This window comes from Sceloporus occidentalis, unplaced genomic scaffold (genome assembly GCF_023333645.1).
Source record: "Sceloporus occidentalis isolate IW3139 unplaced genomic scaffold, rSceOcc1.0.p SCAF_1, whole genome shotgun sequence".
In the NCBI taxonomy this organism is placed as follows: Eukaryota; Metazoa; Chordata; class Lepidosauria; order Squamata; family Phrynosomatidae; genus Sceloporus; species Sceloporus occidentalis.
In genome coordinates, this window is record NW_028316981.1 from 272535433 (window position 1) to 272557965 (window position 22533).

Sequence of the window (22533 nt, forward strand, 5' to 3'; positions counted from 1 at the left end):
CATGGATATTCAATTTACAATGGGGTAGTTAAATGGTGTGTCTTACATAAAATGACAAGGGCTTGTTATAGGCTGCCAAAATAAAGCTGCTTCAGGTCTCTTTGGAGGTATGCTATTTAAATGATGCATGGGTCCTAAGAGTCCAGAGGTCCTGCCAAAGCCACACTCCATTCCTAAGCACTGGAGTGCAGCTTTGGTGCAGCTTCCAGATTCTTAGGATGCATGCATCATTTAAACAGCATACTTCCAAAGAGACCCGAAGCAGCTTTATTTTGGCAGTCTGTAACAGGCCAAGGTTTGCTTTTTGGATTTTTGGGGTGGGGGGATATTTTGAAGCCATAGATGGCTGAATCAGTGAATACAGGACTCGTGGATATGGAGGGGCAACTGTATAGCCCCCTTCAGCACTCTTCTGAATACTGACCCGGGTTGGAATCAGGTGCAGAATACCATGGGCTGGGCTGCTGATTCCAACCCATGCACTTGTTATAAATTCCATTCTGCCTCCTCATTCAACATATTTGTGTGCAATGCTTCTACTCTACCCTTCTATGTTCCCATGAAGTTTCAAGGAGGATTCAAAATGCATTTTGAAGCACAACTAATTAGACATAGAACATTAAAATCGTAAAGCTGGAAGACACCACAAGGACCATCCAGTCCAACACATGCAGAAACACACAAAGCACTCACAACAAATATCCATCTAGCCTCTGTTCAAAAACCTCCAAAGAAGCAGATTCCACCAGCCTCCAAGGCAGTGTCTTCCAATGTCGACCAGCTCTTACTGTCAGGATGTTCCTCCTAATTTTTATCTCTTTTCTTATAGTCTGAATCCATTGTTTCATGTCCTAGTCTTTGGAGAAGCAAAAAACAAGCTTGTTCCATTGTCAGTATGACATCCCTTCAAACATTTAAACATGGCTATCATGTCACCTCTTAAACTTCTCATCCCCAAGCTAGACATACTTAGCTCACTAAGTTCTCCTCATAGGGCATGGTTTTCAGACCTTTCATCATTTTGGGTCATCCCCCTCTGGATACACTCCTGCTTGTTGATATCCCACTTTAATTGTGGTGCCCAGAACTGGACACAGTATTCCCCATAGCTCTGAGCATAGTAAGTGTGTTGAGCCAAATGGACTAAAATGATAATATGAGGGTAGCACTATCATACACAGGCCCATAGCTGGAAGTTCTCTATTGAATGGTCTGCGCGTAATGGGGTGGCTACTATAGCTCAATGGAAAATAGGAAAGATATAAAAATAGGAAAGGGATATAGACCTTTGTTTATTTAATTCTTGATACAAACATTTCATTTCAGGTTTTTGCTGCCTGCTCAGTGAGACTGCAAGAGTTTTTTCCATTTATTTAAAATTTGTTTTTCACTTTGGGGTGAAGCAGATGTACATGAAGGAGCAGCCTCTAGCCTCTCTGGCTACAATTGGTCCATGATCAGGCGAGGACTGCAGTGACTGCGCAGCCTGCTTCCAAAGCAGGCCAGTGCCTGGGATCTCAAACCCCAGGAGCCACATTAAAATGGTTCCTTTTTAATCCAGTCCTTTGGACTGGAGGGTGCCATCGGAGGAGCTTCTGGCAACTTTGGGGACATGTAGCATGTAAATGCTATGCCCCCAGAAGCCACTTCATTTAGCCTATGTTTGAGTCTTTATGGCACATTACAGACCACCCGTTTGGGGCGGCCTGTAACCGGCCCTTTCCCCGCTGGATCAGGGCCTCAGCTGCCAGAACTGCAGCCTCTGAGGCCCCGATCAGCCGCTTTCCAGGCTGCGGGGGGCTTGAAGCCCCAAGGACACCCCAACGTTTGGAAGCGGCACGTTTGGAGGCGGCACGTTCATGACGTCGTCATGGCGGCCCCCATGTGGAAGGGGCGCCACCATTTTGTACAGACTCAGTCCGTACTAGGGTTAGGGACGTCCGGAAGCGACACCCCTTTTTAACCCTAGTACGGAGTGAGTCCATAGTTTAAGGCTCATCTGTAACAGGCCCTAGAATCTTTTTGGGGAGAAGCACTGTGTGTGCAATTTTGTGGATTTTATTTAATGCAAATAGATTTTCACAAAAAGTCCCCAAATACTCCCCCCCCCCAATGGTTAATCCTTTACTCAGTGGGGTATTTGGTGTATCAAAAACACCCTTTCTCACCAAGTACAATAGAATTTGTGAGCATTCTTTAGCTCCTGGAGTGTAAATACATAGTTAAATAGAGATAATAATTTTAGATATTTTTTTGAAAACTGTTTAAACTATGAATTTTTAAATGTGCATAATTGGTAGTAACCATGAAAACCATAAGGAACTGAAATAATGACAGCATAATGCATGTCCTTATGAGTAAACATGCAGAGAGTTGAACTGTAAGTGTGTTAATTTCTGTTTTGCCAAACAAAAATCCCAGATAGATTTATGTTATTTGTAATTGGAATATGCATGTATATGCTTTGTAGTTCGAATGTATCTGTTTATCATGGTTTCAAAATAACCTCTGGCAATTTCTCACATTAATTTATGATCAATGGGAAAAATTCTTAACAGACATTTTTTTATTTATTTAAGGCATATCCCACCTTTCTCCCAGTACAGGACCCAAACTGTGTTTATAAGAGTGTTGGTTCACTTAAGTATATCTTTCAAAAATTATTCTTTCACTCCTTTAGGCTGCTCTGAACCACTGGGGATGAAATCAGGACACATACAGGATTATCAGATTACTGCCTCAAGTATCTTCAGAACACTCAACATGGACATGTTTACATGGGAACCTAGAAAAGCTCGACTAGACAAGCAAGGCAAAGTGAATGCCTGGACATCAGGACACAGTGATCAATCACAGTGGCTACAGGTGACCATTTTTCACTATTGTTGGGATGTACTGTAATAAAGAACAAGAGAGCAAATATATGGGTGATAAATATGCATATATACAAATGAGTATAGTTGTTTTACCAGGAGAACAAGAATAGACAGAGATACCTGATGTATTTTTTTCTTATGCATTGTTCTGATCACCTTATTCCTCAGGAGTCACTGTGTTCAAACAGGCATGTAGAACAGACAATAAACTTTTGGAAAAGCTATTATTGAAAGGATCAAGCTAGAAATTACTGAAATATTATTTCTTGGGCAGCATCAACACTGCAGAATTAGTGCAAATGCACATCACTTTAACTTCTATGGTTCAATCTATGGAATTCTGGGAATTGTAGTTTTGTGAGATATTTAGCCTTCTCTATCAGAGAGGGCTGCTGCCACAACAAACTACAGATTCCAGGATTCCATAGGATGGAGCCATGGCAATTAAAGCAGTGTCAAACTGCATTAATTCTGCAGTGTGGCAGCAGCCTTGGAGGAAGGCATGCTAACCAAAGCACTAGCTGCAAGATTACTTCTGAATACTAAAAGAGAAGGGAGTTCAAGATGGATGGGAGTTTCTCAAAAGGGAGATACTGAAGGCACAATCTCAAACAGTTCCAATAAGGAAGAAAAATGGGTGATGTCTCAAGAAACCAGGATGGATGACTAAGGAACTTTCAACTGAGCTACGTTTTAAACAGAATATGTATAAATAATGGAAAAGGGGGGAAATCGCCAAAGAGGATTTCAGAAAAAAATATTGAGCACATGTAGGGATAAAGTCAGAAAAGCTAAATTGCAGAATAAACTCAGGCTTGCTAGAGAGGTTAAGAACAATAAAAAGGGCTTTTGGGGGTATGTCCGCAGCAAAAGGAAGAAGAAAGAAACACTGCAAGGACAAAGAAAAGGCAGAATTACTCAACACCTTCTTTGTCTCAGTCTTCTCAGAAAAGGCAAAGGGTGTGAACCTGAGGATAAAGGAGCAGAGGACAGAATAGGGGAATTTCAGCACATAATAAGTAAAGAGATAGTACAGGAATACCTGGTTAATCTAAATGAATATAATCTAAGTTAATATAAGTCTCCAGAACCAGATGAACTACATCCAAGGGTATTAAAAGAACTGGCAAATGTAATATCGGAGCCATTGGCAATAATGTTTGAGAATTCCTGGAGAACAGGAGAAGTCCCAGCAGACTGGAGGAGAGCAAAAGTTGTCCCCATCTTCAAAATTGGGAAAAAAGAGGATCCCAACAATTATCATCCCGTTAGTCTGACATCTATACCAGGAAAGATTCTAGAGCAGATCATTAAAAAGAGAGTCTGTGAACATCTAGAAGGCAATTCCATAATCATACAAAGTCAACATGGGTTTCAGAGAAACAACTCATACCAGACAAATCTAATCTCTTTTTTTGATAAAAATTACCAGCTTGTTAGATGAAGGGAATGCTGTAGATATAGTATATCTTGATTTCAGTGAGGCCTTTGACAAGGTTCCCCATGACATTCTTGCAAACAAGCTTGTAAAAGGTGGGCTAGACAAAGTAACTGTTACATGGATTTGTAATTGGTTTACTGGCTGAACCCAAAGGGTGCTCAACAATGGCTCCTTTTCATCCTGGAGAGAAGTGACCAGTGGGGTCCCACAGGGCTCTGTCCTGGGGCCAGTGTTATTCACCATCTTTATCAATGACTTGGATGACAGAATTGGGGGTATACTTATCAAATTTGCAGATGACACCAAATTAGGAGGAGTAGCTAATGCTCCAGAGGACAGGATCAAAATTCAAAATGACCTGAATAGACTAGAAAGCTGGGCCAAAGCTAACAAAATGTATTTCAGCATGGAGAAATGTAAGGTACTGCACTTAGGGCAGAAAAATGAAATGCACAGATATAGGATTGGTGACACCTGGCTGAAGGAGACTACATGTGAAAGGAATCTAGGGCGGGTTACAGACGGCCAAAAAGGGGTGTGCTCATGACGTCTTGAAGGTATAGCCTTTAGATGGCCCTTACCTGAATGCCGTCATGAACACATCGCCTGCACACCCCAAGCGGGAAGAAGCGGCATTAAAAAGGTGCCACTTTTTTCCGCTTCTTTTTGATAAGCAGCGTACGTGCGCATCTCCATATATAAGCTGCTGCACCGGTACGCCAGAATTGTTATGCTGCTAATTTAAGTTGCCCATTTAAAAGCTCCGTGTCTGCTGTGTCGCATAATGAGTCGGGGTCCCGGGACATGTGCGGTTTGCAGTCAGGCTTTAATTGCAGCGTCAGATGCCATGCAGCTGTGGAAGCTGTGGCACAGCTGCATTCTATTTTAATGCTCATAACCCTAACCCTAGAGCTGCATGTGCGCATGCGCTGCTAGAATTACGGGAAGTTGTAAGTTTTGCCGGCGGATGTTTCGGTTGTAGAAAGTGATAAGGAAAAATTTGGAATTTAAAGTGAACCCCTACACACATTCCTGCGCCATTTTCACCTAACAATAAAAAAACGCTAAAACTTTAAATATTTACATATGTACAAGGGAGGTGATGGGGGATGGCAGGGGGACAGCGGTGGCAGCGGCGACAGCTGTGGCTGTGCATTGCAGATTCAGCAAGAGTGCGGGGACCAAAGGAGAGGAGACATCCATGATGCTGGTGACACTGGCAACGCACAAGCGGACAAGGATGCCAACACCAGCTGATCACCAGCTGGCAGGAGGCCACCTTTGTTCTTGGGTAGAGCGGGGGGGAAAGTTTAAAGGGGCCTGGGCGCTTTAAATGTGCACATACGTTTTCTGCCGCCGGTGCTGACTGGCGCAGCTGCGCATCCGCCAGCCAGCAAAAGAAAAAAAAGCTGCGTTCGCAGCCACCCATGGGAAGCTGCCTCTCTCTTTGCAGCGTCCAGCGAGGTGGCGGTATGGAAGCTGCGGGTAAGGAACGGCCCCAGGTGAGGCGTCTTCACTGCCCCCGGTGTGGAAGCCCCATCCACCTTAGCCACGCCCCCGGGGCGGGTGGTCTGGAGGCTCCGTATTCAGGGGAAGACACCTTCAAGACGTCTTCCCCTGCCCGTCTGTAACCCGCCTAGGAGTCCAAGTAGACCACAAGTTGAACATAAGTCAACAGTGCAATGTGGCAGCTAAAAAGGCCAATGCAATTTTAGGCTGCATCAATAAAAGTATAGTGTCTATATCAAGGAAAGTAATAGTCCCACTGTATTCTGCTCTGGTCAGCCCCCACCTGGAATACTGTGTTCAGTTCTTGGCACCACAATTTAAAAAGGGTGTGGAGAAACTGGAGCGTGTCCAAAGGACAGCCACCAAATTGGTGAAGGGTCTGCAAATCATGTCCTATGAGGAACGATTTAGGGAGCTGAGGATGTTTAGCCTGGAGAAGAGAAGGCTAAGGGGTGGGTTGAACTGGATGGCCCTTGTGGTCTATTCCAACTCTATTATTCTATGATTCTATGATTCTATGAATCTGGCATTTTGGTTGGTCAGTTAGCTTTACAGTGCATGGACTGCATGCAGCAAAGCCAGATACCACCCTACCACTCTGAATACACATTTTTTTTCATTTCACAATAATAATAATAATAAGTTTTATTTATAGACCACTATTCCGCAATGATCATAGCGGTGTACAGTAAAAACTGCAATACAAAATTAGTCCCTACCCACCCCCTCACTCCCTCCAGGCTGAATGATGACAGTTGGCCGTGGAGGGAGGGCTCTGTCACTTCAGGGCGGTCCCGATGGTGTTGGACCCGCCCCCTCACTCCCCCCAGGCTGAATGATGACAGTTGGCCGTGGAGGGAGGGCTCTGTCACTTCAGGGCGGTCCCGATGGTGTTGGACCCGCCCCCTCACTCCCCCCAGGCTGAATGATAACAGTTGGCCGTGGAGGGAGGGCTCTGTCACTTCAGGGCAGTCCCAATGGTGTTGGACTCGCCCCCTCACTCCCCCCAGGCTGAATGATGACAGTTGGCCATGGAGGGAGGGCTCTGCCTCTTCAGGGCGGTCCCGATGGTGTTGGACCCGCCCCCTCACTCCCCCCAGACTGAATGATGACAGTTGGCCGTGGAGGGAGGGTTCTGCCTCTTCAGGGCGGTCCCTGAAGGATTTGTTTCTGTAGGCCAGATGGCTCTACACACCTCATATGTTTGATCCTGCCATTAGATGAATCCTTGAAGTGAACTGGATAGCATATACTCCCAGACCCCAATTGCAGAGGTTTACTGTCTCATTGGTTGGCTATGTCAGGTCAGTGCCATACAAGTGAAAGCAAAGTGTCTGCTTTAATTGAATATTTTTGAAGCAAGCGAGCAAAATCAGATTTTCTGAGGCAAATTAAGTTATTCAGATGGGAAATTCTCAAGCAGCCTGGCATTGCCATTGATTATTTGTCAAAGTGAATGAACATCTGACTTTGATTAATTCTGAAAAGGTTTATTTGTCTCACCTCCATGTACATTTGGTGACCTGATTTTCCTTTTGACTTTTTATTTTTGATGCAAAACTTGTATTAGGCTACTCAAAAACAATTCCAACTCTGCCTTCTTTGAACAAGTTTAGCCCTCCTAAAATGGATTCAGCTCTGTGAAATCATTAAGAAGCTGTTCACATTGCTTGTTTTCAGTGTTAGGATGATTTACAGAAGTTCCTGGGTAGGCTAATATGTAAAAGAGCAACAAATCACCAAACAGAAGACTATTTGACCAGTCACTGCTCAATTTACATATTAGAAACATTGTCTATTGCAGTGATTTGAATCTGCTGTCATAGAGAAATGGGATTCTCAGCATGAAGCCTTAACTGCACTGGAAGTATGCTACTAGCCCCCTGCAATGTTTTCACATATAAATTATGACTTATTAGCACTCTCTCTCTCTCTCTTTTTACCTGTGGTTGCTAAGCAATTTAGCTGTGCGATAACTGTCTTCGCTCTGAACTTGGGAGTGCAGGAAGATAAAGGGAAAGGGACTAGCAACTACACTGTCTGTTTATTTTTTCAATAATTAAACAAGTCTAGAGATTCAGTGATTAATTACAATGATGCCCAAGATAGGGGAAAGGAATCTGCCATATGGAACACACTGCATCCTCCGATACATAAGGAACCCAGAAGGGAAAACAGTAAGCAGAACATGGCAGTGTTACTTTGTGAAGTGCAACCCTAGAATCCCTCAGAAAGCATGATCATTTTCGTCCAAAAGACTACTTTTTTCAAGTGCTAGCAGTAGGTGGTAGAACTGGGGAGGCTCTCCAAGCTGCTGCTGAAATCACCATGGACTGCCCAACAATGTAGACAAGAAAAACAGGGAAGCAATCTAGAAGTCACCTTCCACACATCTGCCCTTCCTGGCTTCTCTCCTCCATAGCCATAGCAGCAGTAGTTCCCGAAACCTTGGTCCTTCAGATGTTTTGGACTTCACCTCCCAGAAGTCCTGGTTCTTGGCCAAACTGGGCTTCTCGGAGTAGAAGTCCAAAACACCTGGAGGATCAGAGTTTAGGAAACACTGAGTTAGAGCATTGTGTCACATAGGAGAGCTATAGGAGATTATCGCACTGCGTTCTGAGACCATTCTCATCACGTGATGAGAACGGAACGCATTTGAGTATACCGCACGTATGTGTTCCAATCGGGTTCTCAGAACGCTTAAATGTGTTCCAAATGTGTTCCAGGAGGGTACAGATATGAATGTGTTCCCAGAGAGCTGAAACGTGATGAGAACGTTCCAACAGAAGTGTGTGCGATATTCTTATCTGTTCTCAAATCCGTTCTCTCATTCCTCCGTCTCCTGATTGGCTGAAAGAATGACAGGCAGGGAGGGAGGGAGGGAGGCGAGCGACTGCAGTGAGGGAAGGGGTGTGTGTGTGAGGGGGGAAAGAAGGAGGGAGGGAAGGGAGGAAAGTTGGGACAAGTGAGAGAAGAGGAAAGAAGGGAAAGAGAGAGAAAGAGAGAGGGAAACAGAGGGGCCAGAACAGAGAGCAAGAGGGAGAGGGTCTGGCTGCTTCTGCGGGGGCCTCTAGTGTCATGTCCAGCGGGGCTCCTGTGCTGGCAGCCTGCAGGAGGCAAGGATGGCAGGGATGCCCAGGACCTTCTCCTCCTTCCCTCCAGGAAGGAACCCACAAAAGCTCCTCTGTTTGGAGCAACACACAAAAGCAAGCAAACAACTCCCAGAATTCCATAGCAAAGAGCCAGACAAGAATTAAAGCGGGGAGGGAAGCTCACAGGCCCCACCTGGAATATTGTGTCCAGTTCTGGGCACCACAATTCAAAAAGGAGCGTGTCCAAAGGAGGGCGACTAAAATGGTGAAAGGTCTGGAAACCATGCCCTACAAGGAACGACTTAAGGAGCTGGGGATGTTTAGCCTGGAGAAGAGAAGATTAAGAGGTGATATCATAGCCCTGTTTAAATATTTGAAGGGATGTCACATTGATGAGGGAGCAAGCTTGTTTTCTGCTGCTCCAGAGACTAGGACCCGGAGCAATGGATGCAAGCTCCAGGAAAAGAGATCCCACTTCAATATTAGGAGGAACTTCCTGAGAGTAAGGGCTGTTCGACAGTAGAACACACTCTTTCCTCAGAGTGTAGTGGAGTCTCCTTCCTTGGAGGTCTTTAAGCAGAGGCTGGATGGCCATCTGTTGGGGATGCTTTGATTGTGATTTCCTGCATGGCAGAATGGGGTTGGACTGGATGGCCCTTGTGGTCTCTTCCAACTCTATGATTCTATGATTCTATGAAGGCACACATTACATGCGCACACACACAGGAGGCAAAAGGGTGACAAGCAGCCAAAATGGGGAATTGGGATGACAGCAGAGGACTCTTCTTTTCTAACCGGTTTAAAGAGCTGCTATGGCTGCCGGGGCTCTGCCCTTGGCCCAGTCCCCTCCCTGGCAACTTGCTTTTCTTCGGCTTGAAGAGACCTGCATGGAGCTCCTCCTTCTTCCCAGCCTTGCAAAGGAGGTTTGGGATGTAACTTGCAAGGCTCATCTCTCCCCATTTCTCTTTCTCCCTGCCTTCCTCCCGATCCCTCCTTCTTCCCTCCCTTCCCTCCCTCCTCCTTTCCCCCCTCTCTCTCTCACACACACCCCTTCCCTCACTGCAGTCGCTCGCCTGCCTGCTTCACTGCCTCCCTGCCTGTCATTCTTTCAGCCAATCAGGAGACGGAGGCGGCCTTGGTGGAATATGTTCTCGGAATGGTTTCAGGAATCGCTGTGCGGTAAAATGCAGTTCTGATCACGTTCTGATCACGTTCTAGTTTACTAATGCAGTAATATCTGTTCCAGGAACGTTCTCATCACATGATGATAGGAACGTTCTCAGAACGCAGTGCGATAATCTCCATAGACTCTTAGTGGGTGAGGTTTAACCAAGTTCTTTTGCTCGTGTTTGTACTTAAGGAAGGGCAACCTGAGTTTGACATTAATCACATCACTGCCTTTGTGTGCTCCTTTTCATTTAAGTAGCCACAAGAAGCTCTAATTGTGGAGAAAACAGAGGCTGCAGTAGCAAGATCCAAACCAAAATCAGAACTGTAACAAAATGGTAAAGTAAATCTTCCCTACCAGTCTAGAGATGTACTACTTTGATTACTCCATGACCTCTCCCAAAAATCAAGACTAAAGTTTTCTCTATACATGTGAGATGGCACATGTTTTTGCTGCTTTTTTCAATGATTTCAGGGGCTCTTTTTTTGCAGAAAGAAACATTTTTCTGTCAAAAAACAAAGTATTTTGTGTTAAAAAATTACACTTACAAATGTTTTTTAAGTCCTAAAATGTGAAAAATCTCACTGTAAATGCCACTCCCCCACCATGTTGATAGGTTGTTTCAATATGTCAAGACACTGTTTTTCATCAAGGCTGACACATTATTATTATTATTATTATTATTATTATTATTATTATTATTGACTTAACTACCAGAGTCCCAAACTGAGCCTGTGCTTTTCCCCTTGATGCTATCTGTCAAAGACAAAAAAACAAACAAACACAACTAGGTCCTAGGTCCTACTCTCTGAAGGCTCTAGTTGAAATTTAAGCAACTGCTGGTCCCAGTAACAGAGTTCCTTTACTCCACAAAGGATTCTTGTAAGCATTTCAATAGCTTGGGCATCCTTTCATACCTAACCTAAACTCCTTTCTCGAGTCTAAGTATAGCATTAAGCATTAATTTCCAGGCTAGGGTAGAAGATACCCTTGCTTGAAAAACACTGCATCCTTTTCTTTTTTAAAGTTACATTTGCAATATGATTCCAAAACAGAAGGAAATTGACAATTCTCTGCTGTAGGAAATGCATGCAGTCATGCCTCATTTCTGTCTCTTCTACTGATCCCAAAAAGCAAAATTTATTCAGAGATGATGTAGGATTACTTTCTGGTGCATTATTCCTCTGCTGGTAACAGTGGATCTGTGGTTGTGTGCAGATGGGCAGGGAATTGGGGAAGTGAGGAGGAGAAACAGTGACAGCCCTTATTATTTTTTCTATTTCTGTTGTGTTCCAGACACTTTCCCCCTGTTGTACCTGATAAAGTATACAAATTGATTCATTTTGCATCCAGGTGGCTACTGACAGATTTTATATCAATCCAAGAAGAGTGATGCCTGTTCTCCCATCCCTTTTCAAACAATACAAAAACCTCAAAGGCAGCTTTTGTTTTTTGAAAAGAAATTATTCCCATTTACAATACATAAAAGAATAGTTAGACAAATTTGCAAACTTATTTGGCATTGTGACTTGTTTTTTTTGTTTTTTTTGTTTTTTTTTTTAGCTTTAGAACATGAAAATAATAGCTACAAGCAAACATCTGTGTATGAAAGAAGCACTAACCATAGCCAAAACAACAACGTGTTTTGTGGTACCTGAGAAACTAACACCTTTTATTTGGCAAAAGCTTTCATGGCAGGCATTCCACTTCACCAGATGCAACAACATACAGATTCCACAGGACTCTGATGTTCTTATTGCAATTAGTAATGATGGCTGACCCTGGAAATAACACAGCTAATATCTCTGCTAGTTAAAAATGTGAATTGTGCCTTACTAAGGACTAGCATATCATAAGTGATATGACATATGTTAAGATGGTTAACATATACCATTTGTTAGTCATCCTGAGATTTCTTGATATAGAATAGAATATACATTTTTAATTAATAAATAATCAATATTACTATAGTTTTCTGTGTGTTTTTCAGGCTATGTGACCATGTTCTGGAAGAGTTTATTCCTAACATTTCATCAGCATCAGTGGCTATCATCTTCAGAGAATGCTAGCATGGAAGTGAGTTGTGTATATATACTGTGTGACCCTTGGTTGAGAGGAAGTGATTTACATGTTTATCTCTGTGTTGGTCTGTTAGTGAATGGCAAGGCCTCAGGATGGGAGGATATTTACAGATAAACATGTAAATCACTTCCTCTCAACCAAGGATCTCACAGTATATATACCCCACTCACTTCCATGCCAGCATTCTCTGAAGATGCTAGCCACTGATGCTGATGAAATGTCAGGAATAAACTCTTCCAGAATACAGCCACATAGCCCCCCAAACCTACAAAAAACTATGGATGCTGACCATGAAAGCCTTCAACTTCATAATCAATATTATTTTTTCAATACATACGGTACTAATTATTTGTATCTGAATTTTGCATTTCTAAATATATTCATTTTGACAGCAATGATGAAATACATTCATTTCATGGAAAACCTCAGTCAAAAAAGGAAATGTTCCCATTCTGAAAATGGTGTCCCCTTGCTGTCTTCTGTATTCCTTATTTTGCATACTAGAAGGATTTCAACACCAGATATTTAGTGAAAAGATAGGATATTAATTAATTTATTTATTTATTTATTAAGGTTTGTAGGAAAACTGTACAAAAATCCACGCCTATGCACGACTATGCAAATTAATCTCATACCGCTATCTCTGATTTTAATGGGGCTAAAGAATCTCAAAACAATGCTTTATCACCCTGTATCACTTGAATCAGATGTGGCTGTGCAAGTCCTTAACCAATACTTGAACTTTGTAATGGGCTGAATGTGGACCAATAGAAACTGCTTGATAAATCCTGGTAAAATTCCCACCTTTGGGGTGATATATCTGTCCGTGAGAAATACTTGTTACCTGTTCTAGGACAGGTTGGACTCCCCCTAAAAGTTCAGGTTTGTAATTTAGAGTTACTCTTGCATTGGTATCTGTTGCTGGAAGCCCAGATAATCTCACTAGTTTAAAGTACATTTTCCAGCTCATCTAACATGCTAGTTGTGTAGAGAGATCTTGTAGCATCTTTGAGACTAACTGAAAGAAGTTGGCAGCATAAACTTTCATAGACTAAAGTCTACTTCCTCCAAATGCATCTGAGGAAGTAGGCATAAGTCTATGAAAGCTCATGCTGCCAGCTTATTTCTTTCAGTTAGTCTCAAAAGGTGCTACAAGATCTCTTTACATTACATACTGATTCTACAGACTAACACGGCTATATTTTTGAATTCTACCATTCTAGTTGTGGACACTTCTGGAAGAGAACTGACTGGCCATAGGTAATTTAATTTTAAGACTGGATTACTAACTACATTCAAGGTGGGCCCTATTTGATGGTGATCCATAACGTGGAACACAGCTGCTCAGCTGTTGTCATATGCTATTCCATATCAACACTTAACACTTGGCTGAATGTTCTATGCTGGCTGCCTAGTTTCTAAGGGATCACGCTAAAGATTCTTGAGCTAATGTACAAAATCCTAAAGCATGTTGGTTTCCATACAGCATACAGATCTCTCTTCCTTGTCCATATTGAAGAGTCTAGACCCTTGCTTTCAAACAAGCATTTCTTTAATGATAAAATTCAACCCGTTTTTAAAATGTATCTATATTTATTGCACAGAGGCATCACGGTGTAGTTGGAGTGCTGGACTAGGAATCTGGGAAACCAGAGTTTGAATCCACCACTTAGCCATGGAAACCCACTGAGTAACTTTGGACAGGTCACACACTTTCGACCTTTCAGAAAGACCATGTCAAACCTATTCTAAAGGAATCTTACCAAGAAAACCCCTTGATAAGTTCATGTTAGGTCTGACTTAAATCAGAAATGACTTGAAGGCACACAGCAAGAAAAAATGTACTTTTCCAATTGTTGATGCCTTTAACTATTCTATACCATTCTAAAATCTCTGTTTATAAATTGGACAGAGGGGGGAGTCATTGGAAGTGGTATTTTAGCTTAAGTACTTTAATCCTGTCCCACAATGTAGCAAGAAATAAAAGTAATATTAAAACAAACAATAAATTAGTGAATAAAATGGAAAGAGATACTGAGAATTTAACAAGCATCATAACCACATTAAAAAGCACCTATATACATAGAAAAGTTTCACTCAACACTTAAACTCATGACATTAGGCAGCAGGTGAGACTTCTTGAGGAGAACATATATATGTAGCAATATTACTGTTTCAGTGTTGTTACCTAAAAAGCCCTTTCCTTGATTGTCACTCACTTAACCTTTGGGTAGTAGGGATTTTCTGGAGATGCTGAATGTTCAAATGCATTTCAAATTCAATTCCTACTAATTTCTTAATACGTTGATTTCCTTAGAATACTTCATTCACCACACTAACCTCATAGTAAAGGTGAGTGAATAAGAATACAGGATACATTTAAGAGGTGGACAGTCTTAGTTATCATGCAAGTCTTAGATGTACTTGTGACTCTGTTAGTCTGTTAAAATTCTCTCTCCAACCCCCATGCTTTTATCTCCTGGTTTCAGTAACCTGCCTAGGAAATTACAAAAATGTTACGAACAAGGTCATACAACCAAAGTAGATGATTTAATCTGTAGAAACTAAAAGCACCGGAGGAAAGGGGGGATAAAGTACCAATTGAAACAGCCATTTCCTTATTAATTCCCTGTCCTCTGGCAAACAGCCTACCCACTGACTTTGTCTTTGTCCCTACTTGTCATGCTTGAAAAACATTAAGCTTTGCCTTCCTTGTGTACTATTAATTCCCATTAATTGGACTGATAAAATAGACTCAGGAGCATCCAAGGGCATTACCTGATAAAGTACTCTTGACATAGATCCTATAGGTCATCACCTCAGTCTTTTTGCCCTGCATATGATTTCAGGAAGAATCCATTATTCATGTTAATCATGTTGTTAAAGTGTGTGCTGCGGCATTGCCCTTTCAAAAATTGCTTTTAACTTTGCAAACATTTTGTTCACCATTCATTTTATGCAAATGTTTATAGAGACAATAGAGCATAGGCATCTCATTTCAATAAAGCAAAATAAAAACTTACTTTATTTTTAATGCAGCATTTAGATTAAAAAATGTAAAACCTCTGAAAAGTCATTGAATTTATTCTTAAAAGCCAACTACAAAGAGATTACTAGCAGAGCAGGGCAGGGAAGTTCCGTGACACATTATTGTACAAGTGGTGTCTCCAGGAGTCCATGAAATAAACACCAGTAGGAGATAACATTTTTATTGCCCCCCCCCACCAGATTTTGTTTTCCTTCCATGACTACATGATAAAGATGGGATAGTATACTACTGCTTATGGTATACAGTAGTGTACAGTAAAGATCCTAGTATAATTAAGATATCCAGCTTCTGGTTAGGAATTTAATGGGGGGAAATAGCCTACATGCTGTATTTAACTTAAAAGAAATTTTAAGTTTATGAACTGTTTTTACGCAGGGTAGCTTAATTGGAGCCACCACATCAAACAGATTTGAGAGAGATCAAGAAAAGAAAAAGTCATTGCTGTAAAAGCCACTAGTGTCAAATATTTATTGATGAACAGAAGATATATCAGGTGCTTCTTAGGCAAGAAGCCTAAGGTAGGCTGGTTGTATCATCACTCTATTCACTGTGAAGGAGCCCAAGTCCACCGAGTCCCTGAGGCTTACATATCCAAGTGTGTGTCCGTATATATCCCCAATTTGAGACAAAGGTGTGGTTGTAAGCAGGGGGTTATTTGGAGTACGCAAAAAGCTCAGCAACAAAGCTCTTATGCACAGGAGCACCTTACAATAAGCTCTCCACCCTCTCTAGAAGCTCTGACAATTGAGAATTGAAGGGACAGTTGCAGAACATTATCTTTCCCACTAATCTACACTACCTCCCATGGATAGACCAAGAGGTGGAAGAATAACTGTCCACTAGTTTTATAGAAAAAAAAGTATAGCCTCTTTTTTTCTGTCTACTTCTAAAATAACCTTGTCATGACAGTTTAAGGCTGTGAATCATGCACATACACAGGATAATCTTCTCTGGTAACATTTGCCATGCCCACTGCATAAGATGAAGCCTATTTGTACTATAATCCCATTTTCTAAATTAACAGAAACAAAACAGTGTTATAGACAGGAGCACCTATTATTGTAATCTATCCCACCCTGCTTCAAGTCCATCCATTCTTTGAAGAAGATACAGATTCAGCACCTGTCTTTTCCAGTGGGCTGCACAGGGTAAAGCTACCAGTGACTCCACCTGTGCTTCAGTTATTGCTTACAGGGGACTTGAAGATTCAGGCAAAGGGAACTTTCAGGGTTTAGTGCCTTGTCTTCAGAATGTTGGTGTGTGCTTATGATGTTTTCCTTATCAATGCTCACCAATTTTATACATTTTAGGCAATGTGTGAACATGCTTTTATAGCACGCCTGTGGTACAACAGACACTTTGAACACAAAAAAATCCTGAATTCAATCTCTGGCATCTCCAGAAGAAGCTAGGAAAGACTTTTATTCAAAATTTGCATGATTAGACACTGTCTTAGATATTTTAAACCAGATTCCCCAATGTGATTTCCTCCTTATATTTTTTCCTACAGTTCCTAGTATTCCTAGCCATTTATCATTCTGCCAAGATCTGACAGGAGTAGAAATTCAAAATATTTGGTGGGCAGAAAATTGTGGAATGCTGACATAAGATGATAGTAAGCTAAATGGACCAACAGTTTCATTCTATATGAGAAAGATTTCTATCTCTAGTTCCAGTACATATTCTAGTGTCACTCAGATTAGTACTGAGTCCAGTCCAGAAAGTAAACTAGTAAAAGAAATTCACTGACTGTAACAATTTGGGGGAAATTGCCCCATCCAAATCAATCAGTGTCAAACCCTTTTACTTTGGTCTTGATCAGGCATGTGAAAATCTGTCAGTCTTACTTTATTTCTATTTCTCAGAAACACACTAGCATTCTGATCTCACCTTGGACTGGGATTTGTTTTTCATTTGCACATGGAAATGCATGCATATTAATAGGCATAGATTTTTCAGAATGTATATGCTGAGGGTGTATTCATGTGCACATTTTAGAGATATACCTTTTTTTAGCCATGCACATTTTTCTATGCCAAAATGTACCACAAGGATTAAATGGATTTCTGAGGCAAGATATATCTTATTCCATACCAGTCTTGGGACAGTATAAATTGTATGTTTTCATAAGAAAATGTGATACCAACCAAGTGTTTTCCCAGTCCTGGTCATAATCTATGAACTTCTTGAATATTCTCTGATGTGTCCAAAATTTGCCACTCAGATCCTATAACTTGGGCTGTAATGTGTAACTTTACAATGGAGTTACATGACTTGATACTCAACTGTGTTAGAGAATTGGTACGATGTACACCCATATGGCACAACACACAATTACACAAATCGAGCTCTCACTGAACAACAAAGCACCCCAAAATGTGGGAACATTTTCCTGACCAAGCACAGGGCTCTGTTGGGGGCTATTTTTCTCCCTCCAGGTGCTGTCATTGTGCAATGGTACCCTGTCCCACAAACTGCTGCACCATTGTGCATTGTGACCCCTGTGCAACACTGTTCACTCTACAGCTGTCCCAATTGCCCAGGTATGGTGAAGTTCCCCATTTGAGTATATGACCGTTATGCAATTCTGCAGTTCTAAACTTTGTTCTATACTCTGTGGCTTGTTTTAATCTGTTTATATTAATTTTATTTATATGCCACCCTAGGACCTCATGATAGAGGGCAACCTATACATTTTGGAAGGAAGGAAGGAAGGAAGGAAGGAAGGAAGGAAGGAAGGAAGGAAGGAATTAAACTGCAATAAAATATGCCAGCAGTACGGAGTAAAAACAAAACACAGTCCATATCCATTTTTTTTTCTTTTCAAGACAGTGATCTTGCCATGAAATTCCTTATAGCCCAAAGGAGATGGGCCTGTTTGGGTCCTGGGAAACCTATTCTCAAAGAATTTTTTTTTCACATTATAGTGAAGCTGCAAATTGTAAATTCATAACCATACTATGAAATTGTAATATGCTAAGGTCCAAAAAGATTGGTGATGAAGCAATGTTCATTATATCCCCCTAAAACATAACCTCCCAAGATGGTTAATATATAAATATGACAAATTTATAGATTATAAATTACAAAAATGTAAATTTCATGTTTTACTGCTGGTGAGATCTCTCTTCTCTTGCTGTTTCTTTTGCTAGGTAATCATTAAAGTGTCTGTTTCTTTTATTGCTACCTAGCTTCATACAATCATAGAGTCAGAAGAGACCACAAAAGCCATTCAGTTCTTCTGCCATGCAAGAATATACAATCAAAGCACTCACGACAGATAGACACTTGGATTGAAACCCCATTCATCGCCCAGTGCTTTCATTTTTCTTTCCCCCACCCCAATGTTTTTCTTTCAGACTGCTCTTTCTCTCTCCACACTTGTATTCCTATGTTTTGCCATAGTTTAGTTTCCTGTATTCACACAGAAAGATTAGCATATTGCAAAAATTTGCTTTTTATGTAAAGTATATGGTGGGACCTGAAAAGGTTGGCTAGCAAAACGTCCACCATCCCACACACATTGCTAATTTCTCAGTCAGAAGAACTCTTCACAAAGTTCTGTTATAGATAGAGGATTCAATTTTCTAACATTCTTTGCATGCAATGAAAGTACACATAACCTGATAAGACACACACACACACACACACACACAAAACTCCTTTTCTTTCTCACACAGTCTCCTCACAGAGCTCCTGTGTGGTTGAGATTTGCAGGAGATGCAGCTATTCAGCAAATAGAGCTTTCCTAGGTAAGAGAGTGGTTGGAATCCTGCTTGAAGAACCTGAAATTATCCAGCTGTGCCAACATACAGCTTTGTTATTGCCAGCATCAAGTTTATTATGTACAGCCTCAACCATGTTGTTATTCTTATTTATTATTATTATTATTATTATTATTATTATTTATATAGTGCTGTAGATTTGCACAGCGCTGTACATAAAAACAACCAATATAAAAGAGTAAACCTGCCTATGGCGTACAATCTAAGAAATGATAGGATAATACAAATAAAACACATAGCAATACAGGAAATGGTTCAATAAAACAGGCAACAAAAAGAACATCAGATAGCAAGTGACAATCACGCAAGGGCAGAGGTGAGAAAGAGGAAGCCCAGCCAGGAGGATGTTACAGTAATCAAGTCGTGAGACCACTAGGGCATGGACCAAAATCTTGGCAGTAGAGGCAGAGAGATATGGTCAGATTTTGGCAATATTGTATAAAAAGAATCTACAAGCCTTGGCTGTGGTCTGGATCTGAGGGGTACACGACAGAGAAGAGTCAAAGATAAAACCAAGACTACGGGCTTGCTGGACTGGTTGAATAGAAATGTTGTCCACAGAGACAGAAAAGGAGTGTTGAAGGGTAGACTTAGGAGGAAAGACAAGAAGCTCCGTTGAACCCAATTGACAGAGACATGAGAAAAACAACACCATTTCCAGATAATTCAGCAACAAAATGCAAGTCAAGGTTTAAATTATTATTAGTATTATAACATTATTATTAAAGAATCCAGTAATCATTTATACTATGGTCTAATTAAATACCAAAACAGCACCAAGCTAAATGATGCCTCAGCCTAAATCAACATTTACACATAGTGGCTGAGGCAACATTTTGCACTATCATCTTCTCTGGGCATCTTCCTATACAGCAGGTGTAACTAATATGCCAAGGCCCTGTCCTTATAGACTAGGTGAAAGTGGATCAGACAAAAGACTAGGCTTTTCTCTTCACCTTAACATCTAATTTAATGGAGAGAGAGGGAGAAATCCAAATAGCAATAAAATATATATTCTCTAGAAAGCTGAAGCTAAATGTTGGCACAGCCACAACACTTCAAGAAGACCCACTGTTCTGGCCAAATGCCCTGCAGTAGCAACAGTCTTTGTAGCTAACCCTTCCAGGTGATGTAGAAGAGGGGGAGAGAGAAGACTCTTGATCTTGCAGACCAGTTAGATCACTGATGTCCAAACTCTGATGGACTTCAGCTCCCAGAAGTTCCCAGATTCCCAGACCATTAGCCAAGATGGCTGTGGCTTCTGCGAGCTGAAGTCCAAAACACCCAGAGGTCCAGAGTTTGGATATCACTGAGTTAGATGGTCTTCAGGCAATCTCTGTAGTGGCACCTTTTGCAGACCGAGTATGTTAGGGCCCCAATTTGCCAGTGTGGCATAATAAGAGCCAGTGGTGAATGTTGGAGACCAGGGTTCAAATCTTCACTCTACTATGGAAACCCACTGGGTGACCATGGGCAAGTTGTGCTCTTCAGCCTCAGAGAAAGGCAATGGTAAACCCCATTCTGAACAAATCTTGCTAAGAAAACTCCATGATAGGTTCACCTCTGAATCCCCATAAGAAATTATTTGAAGGCATAAAACAGCAATAACAGTGAACAGGTTAGGAAATGGATCAGACAGAAAACCAGACTAACATTTAGTTAGTTTCCAGACACCTTCTGAATCAATTGTTGTTGTTGTTGTGTGCCTCTACTGCTCCAGGGAAAATGCAGTCAGAATGCTGCAGTAGTCTGTGTATTGGATTAGGACTCTGGGGACATTATCACATGGGAAAAACCAAGGGTTTAAACAGTCATTTTATGGGGAAAGTCGCACAATCACGGTGAAGATTTTCTCACACATCGCAATTAAAGAGGACTTATCCTGAGAATGATCAGGGAACAACCAGCAACAAATCATTAACGGGGGAAACCCACATGAGGTTTTTTGGTACAAAAATGCAGCAATTTTGCACAAGAAATTAGGATCTGGAAACACTCATTCGAGACATGAAAACTGTATTTTGCTCAAGAAACATAGTTGCTACAAATAATCTCACATGTGTTTCTGGGAGGTATGTGTGTGGGTGGGTGTGTTTACAAAAATCACTTTTTTGCAGAAAAAAATGTTTTTCAAGAAAAAAATTGTTTTCAAAATCATGGGATTTTGTGCAACCCCCACAAACTAATCCCCCCCCCCAATTTTTTTTCACGTTTCTGGAAACAGTGATTTTGTGCAGATATTGTTTTTACACAAAATAAATAAGTACCATTATTCTACATTATAAATTGGTAGCTTTGTAAAGTCTCCTGGTCCTTAGGCCCACCTTAACAGCCAGCAGCTACACAGAGCAAAGGAGGTCTTGTCTGGCTGCTGACTAAGACTCAAGGATGACATTTCCTTCCTCCTCCCACCAGCAAATAAGGCTGCAATGAGGAATTGTACCTGGGCTTCTGCTTCTGATTGTTATAGCCTCGCTTGTTGGGGAGGAGACTGGAATCATCTTTCTTGAGTCCTAAATGGTGGCTGAACAGACCTCTTTCACGCAATGCAGCTGCTGAATGTTAATATCAAATATTTCATTTCTAATATGGAGCTAAATATTGTAGAGGCAGAAACAGATTTAGATAAGCCCAACGAGATGAACCCCAGACCAATCATTAGTTATGGTTCCCTGGATAAACTGCTTCACATATAAAATTACCTGAATTTTATGGAAGAGCTATATCTAGGATTTATCCTGAAATTTTAATACAGCAAGACAGGTTATTTTTACATTTTACCTCCTTCTCTATGCATGTCGAGCATTTCTACTGTACAATTAAGCATAAAGAGGTACAAAAGGAACATGTGAGCCATTTTCCTTGGAGAGGGATTCAGGATTTATATGCTGGGGCCCATTCATTTATTCATACTACCATGCTATTATGAATCTAACCAGTATTATGAAGCTGTATTATGAGACCCCATTTCATTTAAGAACTTTTCCTCTAGTACAAATCTTTGTGTTTCTTATTATTATTATGTTTCCTGGCAACATGTTAAAGTATTTGTAGTTAGATATTGTGCCTAACTGGAAAATTATACATATTATGTATTTGTCCTTTTCTTTTCTTGTTCCCAATAAAATCAAGAGAGACCCAGTTTGGGAAGAGGTAAGCAGTGACAGATTCAGTGTCCATTCATCTTAATTAAAAGACTACAAGATCAGAGCTCTACCCTGAAGCCAATAAACAGGGACAATCTCATAAATTATATTGATGTTAGTAGCCGGAAACAAACAAACAAAAACTAAGACAGCAGCAGCCTAGCAAATCAAGTTACAAAATTAAATAGTGTTATGTGATTTTCTTATACAGTACTTAATTTCAAATTATGATGATTTACATTTATAGTGAAATTCCTAAAGAATGGAGGAGTTGGGTATATCGAAGAAAAATGTTTTCCCCAAATATTGGGGTATGCTTAATTTTATCTTACAGTTACAGTGGGTGAAACTGGATGGTGCCCATTCATCAGCAGAATGGGCAACA

General features: G+C 41.0%; 1 protein-coding gene across 1 annotated transcript in view; it reads left to right on the forward strand.

Moving 5' to 3' along the window:
- Positions 1–22533, forward strand: part of EDIL3 (EGF like and discoidin domains 3) — a 343114-nt gene that overhangs the window by 283651 nt on the left and 36930 nt on the right. The window contains exon 9 of the mRNA XM_089493608.1: positions 2681–2865. Within this exon, the coding sequence (XP_089349734.1) occupies positions 2681–2865 (185 nt within the window). The remainder of the gene's footprint in view (positions 1–2680; positions 2866–22533) is intronic.